General features: G+C 32.8%; 1 protein-coding gene across 1 annotated transcript; it reads right to left on the reverse strand.

Annotated features, from left to right (window-relative positions):
- Positions 1–687: 687 nt before the first annotated feature.
- On the reverse strand, positions 688–6,987 carry LOC7487827 (methylmalonate-semialdehyde dehydrogenase [acylating], mitochondrial). Its single transcript, XM_002299972.4, has 19 exons — positions 6,819–6,987; positions 6,619–6,722; positions 6,397–6,468; positions 6,141–6,302; positions 5,960–6,038; positions 5,700–5,854; positions 5,375–5,438; positions 4,691–4,770; positions 4,367–4,432; positions 3,855–3,905; positions 3,594–3,745; positions 3,017–3,107; positions 2,856–2,936; positions 2,365–2,442; positions 2,181–2,216; positions 2,038–2,081; positions 1,863–1,941; positions 1,440–1,530; positions 688–1,312 (listed from the first exon to the last, which is right to left on the reverse strand). The coding sequence occupies exons 1-19, from the start codon at positions 6,847–6,849 to the stop codon at positions 1,200–1,202; spliced, it is 1,629 nt and encodes a 542-aa protein (XP_002300008.4). The 5' UTR covers positions 6,850–6,987; the 3' UTR covers positions 688–1,199.
- Between the last annotated feature and the right edge of the window lie 4,486 nt (positions 6,988–11,473).

An 11,473-nucleotide genomic window follows, 5' to 3' on the forward strand; every position in this document is an offset into this window, starting at 1 on the left:
AAATATTATCAACAAAATGTGTAAACTAATTGCAAGCAGTGTTAAAAAATTATAATATTTCATGTTCATTTTTTATATATATATATTTCCGGCAAGAATGGCAAAATCATAAATATAAAAAGTTAATTCATATAAGCATAGTTATTAAACCCAACATAGATCACGATTTGAGTTATAAGTTAGACAGGTTAACCTAAATTAATTCTTTTTAAAAAATTAAAATAATATCGTTTTGAAAAGAAAAAATCACTAAGATTTTTACCGGGTGAACTTTTATTCATTATGAAATCTAGCTCAGATTAAGCCTTGAATCAATCGAGCTTAAAGAAGTCGATCTATGTTTATTTTTGTTAATAATACGCATCGTTTTGTTTTGTTATTTCAACTGATAGGATTTCAGCGGACAAATAGTCTGACTTTATCTTCTAGAATGCTATGGCTGATATACATAAACCTGAAATGGTTAGGCATGAAAATAATGAATGAATGTTGAGCTGAATTCCTGGAATTCTGCTTCCATATCCCTTTTCTTCTTCTATTTTCTCACTGACCTGTAAACACCATGACTGGAACTTGGCTACCAGCCATTTTCATCACCAAGGCACCTCTGGATGTCATCCAGATTGGTTCCCACTCCATAAACACAACAAAAAATGATCGATAACACTAGATTTTGGCGAGTAATGCTTTTCAGAATTTGCTCAGGACAAGTTTTTAATTTCACTAAAATCTCAGACTATAAATAGTTCACCCCCATGGAATGCTATACTCGCCTTTCCTTTCGGGTTACTGTTGATACTTTACATCCGTAACAGCAAGAATCATGCATCTTGCTTCACGTCAATAGTTTTATGAACATTAAACTAAAATTAAAATCTGGACGCCAATAGCATGTATTTTCCCTTTTCTATGATTTCTGTCGCTAGAACGGCACATGAGGGAAGGCTGGGAGCGAGCGAAAGGATCCCGCTTTTCTGTCACCAAAATTCTTTCATGCCCGACAACTGAGCCCAGGCTTTGTATTTGACACGATGGGGGATTTTTGGTGACCCGCATGAGAGAGATAACTACATACGCTTAAAAAGGCCAATTAGGGGAAGGAAAACAGAGGGGGAAGCAGAAGACGACCTCGAAATAATTTATTTGTGGCTGGGTTCAAAATTGCATTGCGCATGAAAATTGGCAGGGACATGACACCATTATAGTTTCTGTGAAGTCGGCATTGCCAGAGAAACTCCACTACCCCCTGGTAAATCCTTCCATTGCTGAGTTATTGTTTTGATCTGAGTGTAGAAATTAACCCCAGCCTTACCTGCAATTATTTAAAAACAAAAAAATAATAACCGTGTCAGGGATGTTTGTAAGGCCAGCATGTCGGTGAAGAAACAGTAATGGTTGCACAAGCACAAGAGCAAGGCTTTAGAGGATGTATGCATTACCATAGAAATTGAGATCGCCAGCAAAAGATGCCTTGGAGCCAGTAAATGAGAAAAACGGCAAGGGAACTGGTATAGGAACATTGATGCCAACCTGGATGAAAGCAACATATGTTAATATGCATGAATTTCACAGAGTGCCTATTTCATGCAGCAATAAACTCCCCCTTCCCCTCCCAAAAGGAGCATAAATTGGTTATAATCGAATTTGACAAAACCAATGCTTCTGATTTTCAACAAAATATCAATGTTAATTATTCTGGAATTAATTTGCCAAGTTCCTCTCATTTTGTATGAGCTTTCAAATCTTGCCATAGTAAGAGTACAGCGAGGAACTAAAATTGTAGCTACATAACAAATAAATTATGCAGTTGTAGCTCCTAAATATTCTCTGATGGTAGTCTCATGTTGCTTTATGATTTTTACCTGCCCAGCCTCTATCTCAGTTTGGAATTTCCTTGCAGCAGCACCAGATGCAGTGAATATGGCAGCTCCATTGCCATATCTGTAACAAAAACATTTACAAACATGTAAACCAGATACAATTCATGGAAGGAAAATTGATAAAACAAGCAAATGAAAAGTCATAACGAGATGGTACTTATTTCTGTTAAGGATGTTGATGGCTTCTTCAAAGCTGCCAGCCTGAAAGTTCAGAGAAGAAAGAAAGATGTTACTCCATAGCCATGCCAATCGATCAGAGGCCTAGTCAGCACATAAAAACAGAAAGGGTATTCAACCCACCTCCATGCAAAGAAGAACTGGGCCAAAAATTTCCTCCTGCAAAGGAAATGTATGGAGAGTAGATCAGTCAATTTTTCACCAATATTTGAGGTCTACATCTCCATCCACTTGGGAAATTAATGAATTAAGATTTTTTGGAGTCTGGTCTACAAAATCACAACAAAAAAAAGAGGTTAAATAATACCTTGTAGCACTCCATGTCAGCCGTGACACCAGATAAGATGGTAGGACCAATAAAATTTCCATGCTCGAATCCTGGAACCTGTTTATCACCATAAACAAATCAGTAAGTAGAAAGTCTCTTTCTATTAAAGTTAATTGAGAAAGAAGCATAAAAAGGAGTAAAAGCACCCTTGCAAGAAAGAAACATAAACACCAAGCTAATTTGAACACGTATGTTTAAGATTAACATATTTTGGACTCGAACTCAATACCTTACCCATCTTGCTTCACAAAAGAATCAAAGAGCTCCAAGACTATGGGTCCTAATGTATTTTCAGTTCCCTACAACGAAGAGAATGCTATTCGCTCTACCAGCCATATTTAAATTACTCCATGATTTCCATATATTTCACGTTTCTGGTCTGACTTGCATATTCAGATGGTTTTACCCACCATTATATACAATAAATAAGTGGCGGGTCCCAACAACAAAACAAAAATGCAATAACATACCACTATATTTCTTCCATCAAGAAGAAGCCTGGCACCACTTTCAACACCACTTTGAATTAATCTGCATACTCGCTCCTTAGCCTGTAAGAACAGAGAAGATTTCCAAGTAAAGATTTGATCATGGTGGTGCAGAGCAGGTTAAGAATAATTCTGAAACATACCTGTTTACTAATCACTGGACCAAGGTCTGCATCAGGCTCCATTCCTGAATTTACTTTTAGAGATTTTGCACGCTCCACCAGTTTATTCTCCCTAGAAAAGTTTGAAAAACTTCTCTGTTATACAATTACATCTTGGTCAATCACCAAGGGGCTCTTATTTTCCATTAATCGTACAAAACAACATACTAAACATCCGCAAGGGGTAGATTGGGATGCAATCTACATATAACATGCACGTTATACTCGTCATAGCCCCATTTGTCCATGCAATGGGGATGCTCCCCCTCTGTGTAAACAGTGATAAAGACTAAAATTTATGCGCGGCCTCAAATCCCATCTACACAGAAAAACGCCTCCCTAAGTAACATGATGGTATGCATGTGTCAACTCTCATCGAAGGAGCTGTATCCTATTGTGGTTCTACTAAAACTGATCCAGCTTCCATAACATAGCTGAAAAATCATTCTCTTGACATCCTATTCCTTTGCAGTAGCTAACTGGCAGCAGATTACTTGAAAAATCCAGCTAGAAGTTATCAATTTAACAAGCTGTGGATTTCAATTGGAAACAAACTTACCATGACTCTGGGTCTCCAACAAAAACTACAGTGCTCAGTGCCATACATCTTTGTCCCGCTGCACCAAAACCAGCAGCAACTAAAGCATTCAAAGTGGCATCAACATTGGCATCTGGTAAAACGATTGCATGATTTTTAGCTCCCATGTTAGACTGCACAAAAGAATACAGATAACCAATTGACTCCAACTTCAACCATTGGGAAAAAAACCATATTGCTCCTAACAGACTGAATAGTTATAACAAAAAAAATGATGTGTACTTGTACACGTTTCCCTTTAGCTGATGCTCTTGAATATATGTGCATACCAGCCTGTGAATATGATAACAAAAAATCAACAATAAATAATGTGACTATCATGTAAGTAATAACATATCAATGTGGCAGAAAAGAGCAATGATCTCCAGAATGTTTTCCCCGCTAAAAAATAACAGGAGAATAAGTTTAAAGGTTATCCACCAAAAACTGATCTTGTTCAGGATCTTCATTTTCCTCCGAATGCTTGGGAAAGAAATATAAGATCATAAAAAGATTAAGAGAGTGTTTGGCAATGCGGCCAAAACGTTGTTTGCCAAAAATTTATAAAACAAATTAGCTTAATTTTTTTTTAATTTTTTTGATGTACTGATATCAAAAATTAATTTAAAAAAACAAAAAGAAAACATTATTTTCATGCATTTCTAAGCAAAAATCACTTTGAAAAGCAACCTCTACCGCAATGTCACACATGCTAAGTAGGAATCAAAATCTGGATATCGCAGTGAGTAACTTACAGTATTGGATCCCACAAATGATATGGCTCTAATGTCGTCGTCATCACAAATTGCATTAACAACATCCTGCCACAAATGGAAACACATTAGAAAAACAGTGCTGTTAAAGGCACACAAGAAATGAAAATCACAAGATCATATCTAAGGCATTTTCCACTATATCACAGCCCTCCGACATGCAAATGAAACTGCAAAATCTTAATAAGTTAGAATCAATTAAATAAATTCCAATTTTTCAAGTTTATTTTCTTAGGAAGATAGAGCTACGAAAACACGATAAAGATTAAGAAGCTAGAAAGAGCTCATTGTTGAGCAAAACCATACATTGGTGCCATGAACAATGTTTAAGACACCATCTGGCAGACCAGCCTCCATTGCTAACTCAGCAAGTATTATAGAAGCACCTGTTACAACACCAAAAACGAAGTTACTGTTATAAATAAAAGTAAGATGATTGATTATCTTGTGCAGAATATGAATGGAGTTGGAACTGTGATTAGTGAACATTTATGCAGGGACTGCTTTAGTCCCAAACTGTTTTACTGAATTTTCCAGAACTTTCAAAACTATGTTTCTTTGCATTACTAAAAAATGTAAGAGAAAAAAACCTATAATAAGGCAGGACAATTTTGACATAACTGAACAATTTCCATTAACTGTTCAAAGTAGACAGCTATCTTCAACAGGAAAAAGAGGAAGGCAAACACCACTTATGACAAGAGCACATAATCTGACATACTAAAGTCAAGCTTCCAAACACTTATATTATTGGCTTAAAGGGGTCACTTGATGGGAAGTCCTACAATTCTGAGCTAAAGGTTCTTCCAATACTCATAGGAGGCTATTTTATTTTCAGGGTAACCAACTTCTAAACAAAGTTTTATCACATATATATGACTAGAGAAGATAGAAAGTATCTTTCTAACCTATGAATTTGACACACGCTGGTACCTTGAAGAGATAATGCTCCAAATATTATGCACAAAATATGGACAAGGTAATCCTTACCAGGATCTTTCTCCGATGGCTTCAATATAAAGGTGTTACCGCATGTTACAGCAACAGGGAACATCTGCAGCCAAAAAGTAGCACACATTTTTATTTTTATTTTTCTCTGGAAACTCAAGATTTGCTCACAAACCAGAAAAGTTTTAAATGTTTGTACACTTGTGAAACATGATCAACTTCAAGATGAAGCTAGAAGTTGGCCCAGTTAACTGCATCCTTTCATCTTAAGAAAAAGATTTAAGTTATATCTTTGTAACAATGATATAGCAGGCATCCCAATAGGCATGGACAGAAAAAATTGTGAAGAAGAAAGCTGAAGGCTTACCCATAAGGGAATCATTGCTGGGAAGTTGAAAGGGCAAATCCCAGCACATACACCAAGTGGCTCTCTGATGCTAAAGGTATCAATTCCATTTGACACATTAGGGACATACTCACCCATCTGCAAAGTCGCCATTCCACAAGCATGTTCCACCACCTCTATAAGAGAAAAAATTCAAAATTGAGAGAGCATATATGCAATCAACTACAATTTTGAACCAAAAGAGACTTTAGGAACAGTAAATAAATAAATAAAAGACTAACCTAGCCCACGGAACACATCACCATGAGCATCCTTCAAGGTCTTCCCCTGTTCAGTAGTAATATTCATCGCAAGCTTATCCTAGAACAAGATCACAGTAATTCTAACCATCAAACGAAACCTATTAAAAAATAATACAGATAAAACGCAACAACACATGAAGAAAAATTCGAGCATGCTTACAATGTCTCTACGGATAAGCTCTTGGAGCTTGAGCATGACACGCTGACGAGTCGTAATTGGCGTGTTACGCCACGCCGGAAAAGCCTGCTTTGCTGCAGAGACTGCAGCTCTGAACTCTTCGTTCGTAGTAAAAGGAACCCGTGACACGGCTTCTTGTGTTGCCTAACCCCATATGCCAATCCATTAAACCCAAAACAACTTTCAATCATCACTAAAAACAAAGAAAAACATAGTAACAATAATAATATATACTCACAGGATTTATCACATCAATGGTTGAAGATGATTGCGAATCAACGAATTTTCCTCCAATAAGATTGGGGACTCTCTGATACAGCACACAAACTTGTAAGAAATTATAAAACAGAAGAAAAGTTTCTCGAGTTTTTGAAGAACTTCCTGAGAAACCAAACAGACCATAAAGCACCGAACATATGCGTGTGGACGTATAGATATAGATTTATAATGGGTATATTACCGGAGGGCTAGGTAGGCTTGAAGAAGGCTCAGCTGCACCAGTAGAGAAACAATAAGAGCTTCTTAAAGCAAAGATCGAAGGCTTCAAGGCCTTTAGATTTCTCGCTGAAACACCAAAAGAAAAGGAATCAAAATAAATCAATTTTGTAACAAATAAAATAAAACAGATGATTGAAGATTAGTTACGCGCAAGTTGCTTACCTCGTTGAATCGAGAATCGAAGAAGCAACATCGTTTTTCTTTTTGTTTCTACTTGCTTTGATTCAGTGACTCTTTGACGACACTGTTTTTAGTTTAGGCGAAATGTCTGTTTCTTCAAGAGGATGTCACATAGTATAATCCTTTTTTAAATGCATGCCTACTTGTTATACTGCGAGAGTGATTAGTGTTATGACTAGATTTTTCTCCCGCAAGTTAAATCATGCTGATCTTAGAAAACAGTGACATCATGACAAACAAAAATTTTAATCATGAAAAATTAAAAATAAAATAGTAATTCAAATAATAAAGATAAAATCTGTTATAAAAACCAATAAAAAAATAACAAGGAATTAAATTGAAAAATTAAAAAAACCAAAATTAAATAAAAAATAAATGAAATAAAATGTTAAGGAATAAAATAAAAAAAAATTAAAAAAATGATATAAAAAAAGAAATTAAAAAAATAACAACCAAATTGGATAAACATAAATGAAATAAAATATCAAGAGAAAAAATTAAAAAAAATAAAAAAAATAAAAAAAAATATATTAATTAAAAGAATAAGTATCATATTTGATATAAAAATTAAATAAAATTAAATGAAAATTAATAAAATTAAAAAAAAATCCAAAATAAATAATATATTAGAAAAAAAAGAGCCACAGTTGAAAGACAAAAAAATGGGAAGACAACTTTGTATTTTGGCTATCCAGCGCGGATTTCAAGAAGAGAAGAGAGGGAAGAAAAAAAAATCTCACCATTGCAAATTTCACTACACACGCCGTCATTGGACATTTTAAATGACAAGGCAGTTGGGCTTTCTTGGACGCCAAAAGTCGCCGCATGTACTGTCCAAAAAGCATGGGTAGCGTTTACTCATGGGCACGTGTATTACATCTATCAGTTACTTTTTCTTTTTATTTATTATTTTTATTTGTTAAAAGATTAATTCATCTCTAATTCAAATAGATTATAATAAAAAAAAATCATGATGAAACAATGAAACTACTCCTCCACGTCTTCTTTAATTTTTTGACTTGAAAAGCCATAATTTTACTATTTTTAAAAAATAAAATGACGCTGAAGCTCCTCTTAACCTTTCATCATTTGTTTTTGATTTTTAAAAGCATTTATATCATTTAACTTGGCAAAAACAAAAAAATGATAAACAATTATAATCACGGTTAATTTTATAATGACAAATAAAGTCATCAGAAAAGATAATTTTAACCTCGAAGAACGATCATTTGATTTTTTCCTATTGGATTGGTAGGGAAAATCATATAGTTTTGGCAGCCATTGTCTGGAATATTGTTGGGGAAAATCAATATGGTTGGTATTTGCAGAATTGAACTTTCACATCTGGGACCCTTCTCTGGATAAATCTTTCCCGGCACATTGAGGTTGAGTTCTTCAGCATTTTTTGTCCCTGAATGCACTTGAACACAAAAAGCTCCGGCATGATAGTTCTTTGAGTTTGTTTAACCCCTTTCACAGGGCATTGCCTGGATTCTTTTCCCTCATTATTTCCTTCATGCTTCACCGTTTTTTAAAGCTTGTATGGCTCTCTACCTCTCTGATTTCTTCCATGTTGCTTTCGAGTGGCTTTCAACAAGGCAAGTCTCTCTTCCTTCCCCTCATTCAACAAGCCATCTGACTCTGTTTCTTTCTTTATAGTCTTTTTGTGTTGATGATTTGTTTCTCTTCTCTGTCTCGAAACCATTCCAATGGTTATTTGCGTTCATTCTGCTCGCTTTATGCCATGCTCTTTGATGTTTTAAGTTTGTAATTCTTTGCCATCTATTAGCTTATGTGATGAGTATATTCCAAGAATATCTACCTTCTCAGAATATATATGAAGTTATATATATTTTGAAATAGAATTATAATTAATCAACAATTATTTTGTTAATGCTGTTGGCTTTTGCTTAGCTATAGTATCTGCTTTTGCTGTAATTGTGACGGTAATTATTGCTTTTGACATCTGTTTAATAAAAAAATAATGGTAAAAAATGCTGTACATTAATTGTAACCGTTGACTACAAGCACAAAATTCATAGAGTATGCTAACGACAAAGAAACCTTGCTCGTGCACTTCGCCATCCCTGCCAGAATCCATGAAAAAACCTACAAGGAGAGGTCGAAGCAAGCCAGGATGCATCATGCATGAATTTACTTCTCAAAACTTCACCGTTTTACAATGCAGTTTTTATACACACACGAATTTCACTACATTATACATATTTTATATTTTTTTACTCATCCTAATGCTTTTTTAATTAACATAAATTATAAAAAAAATATAAAATAAATCATATTTTATTTAATCAACTAATTCTCTTCAACAATGATTTAATAATATGATAGAATAGAAATACAATCATAAAAGAATCTCATGTATTAGTTCTTAGTAAAGATAAAATGCTAAAAGTTCACAAAAATTTATAATATGTTTTATTATATAAATAAAAAAAATGAGAGATTAAATAAAGTAAATTATCATAAAAACTAAAAAATAATAACATAAAAAAGATATATGAGCCAAAGTTGAGCTCATAAAAAATTCAGCTTTGTCCAATCTTACTTGGATCAAGGTCCAAGACAGCACGGCCGATTATATAAATCATGTTTTAAAATTCATGCAATCATGTTTGGGTTTCGACACATAAGCATCATTAAGCTTTAAAATCTTTTTTTTTTTACCATCAAAAAATAAAATTTAAAATTTATAGTTCTTAAAATTCAAATAAGCTTATCTCCATACTCTAGAGATAAAATGGTTGAACGTTGATGTGGATTGAGTCTTACGTTTAAAAACCAATGTTAAGATTCCTATTCCTTGTGTCCAGGTCATGCCCGCGTGCATTGACTTTTTTTTCACTTTATATATACAAGTGGCTAATTTATTACAATATTATTCTTCACTGTCGACTACAACAGTAATTCATATTTTTTTTTTACTATTTTTTTTTTTTTTTTCAAAATTACTTTTTTTTTTCAACTTTCCTATTTTTTCTTTTTTTTTTCATTTATTTTTTCTTTTGTTTTTTCCAAAATTATTTTTTTATTTTACTTTTTAAATATTGATCTGATTAAAATTTTTGCTTTGTAATTTTTTTCTTTAAAATACTGTGGATTGATGCGATGTTTTTCCACATAATTTTTCTATTTTATCTCTTTATTTTTCAAAATTATATTTGTCGATTTTTTTTTAATATGGAGCTGATTGAAAATTTAGTTTTGTAATTTTTTTTCTTTTAAACATCGTTGATTGCTACAGTGTTGTCAATTTTATCTTTTTAATATTAAGCTGTTTAAGAATTGCAATTACAAGTAAATACAAGTTTTTCCTCACAAAACATTATGGATTGATACAGTTTTTCCTCACATGGTTTTTTTCCAGTTTCTTTTGTGTTTTCTTTTTTTGTAATATTTTTTTCCAAAATTATCTTCGTCGATTTTATTTTTTTTAATATTGAATTGGTTAAAATTTAATTTTGTAATAAAGCTTAATCATGTGGGGAAAACATTGTAACTTTTCTCATAGAACATTGTGGATTGCTACAGTGTCTCTCCGCATAGTTTTTTTTGTTATAATTTTTTTCAAATTATCTTTTTTAATTTTATTTTTTTAATATTGAGTTATTTGTGAATTACAATTACAAGTCATTACAAATAAGGCTAAATCATGTGGAGAAGCACTGTAGCTTTCATCACAAAACACTATGAATTGCTACAGTGTTTCCAACATGATTTTTTTTCCTTTTTTTGGTGTTTGTTTTGTTATTTTTTTTTAAATTGTCCCTGTTTTTTTTTTTTAATATTGAGCTGATTAAGAATTTAGCTTTGTAATTTTTTTTCTTTAAAACACTGTGAATTGTTGCAGTGTTTTCTCATGTGATTTTTTTATGATTTTTTCCAAAATTATCTTTGTCGATTTTTTTTTTAATATTGAGTTGGTTAAGAATTATAATTACAATAAAGCTAAATCATATGAGGAAAGCGTTGTAGTTTTTCTCACAAAACACTGTGGATTGCTACAATATTTCTCTAAATGGTTTTTTATTTTATTTTATTGGGAAAAGTGCTATAGTTTTCCTCACAAAACATTGTCAATTGCTGCAACGTTTTTTCTCATGGGTTTTTTTTCCTTCCAAAATTATCTTTGTTGGTTTTTTTTTAATATTAAGTCGGTAGAGAATTTAGCTTTGTAATTTTTTTTGCTTTTTATTAACTGAAAAGCTAAATCATGTGGCGAAAGCACTGTATTTTTCCTCACAAAACACTGTAGATTGCTACAAATCATTTTGTTCAGTCTTTAAGTTTTTGATCACCAACACAACTTTTTTTTCCGTCATGAAATATTTGCTCCATCATACCTTTAATTTCTATTACTTATCTAGTGTTGGTTCACAATTATAACACTATCAAGTACATTTGTTTTATAAGCCCGTGGCAGCGCGCGGACATGTCATCTCGTTAAAGAACTCTAAAAGGCGTGGGGAAAGCACTGTGCTTTCCCCACGCCTTTTAACTTTCCCCATTATTATAATTATATAATTATATTATTATTATATTATTATTATTATCATATTATAACATATCCTAAAAAATACTGTAGCTATTTTTTTTGTTTTTATTATTTTTATTATATT

Source organism: Populus trichocarpa, chromosome 1, assembly GCF_000002775.5.
Source record: "Populus trichocarpa isolate Nisqually-1 chromosome 1, P.trichocarpa_v4.1, whole genome shotgun sequence".
Lineage (NCBI taxonomy): Eukaryota > Viridiplantae > Streptophyta > Magnoliopsida > Malpighiales > Salicaceae > Populus > Populus trichocarpa.

What these genes read in the sequence shown, in the direction of transcription:
- LOC7487827 (XM_002299972.4), bottom strand. Translation starts at nt 6,849, where the DNA reads ATGTTGCTTCTTCGATTCTCGATTCAACGAG. An exon ending in TCGATTCTCGATTCAACGAG is followed by an intron (nt 6,723 to 6,818) that starts GTAAGCAACTTG and finishes TTGGTGTTTCAG; the next exon opens with CGAGAAATCTAAAGGCCTTG. An exon ending in GCCATCGGAGAAAGATCCTG is followed by an intron (nt 4,771 to 5,374) that starts GTAAGGATTACC and finishes GTGTTGTAACAG; the next exon opens with GTGCTTCTATAATACTTGCT.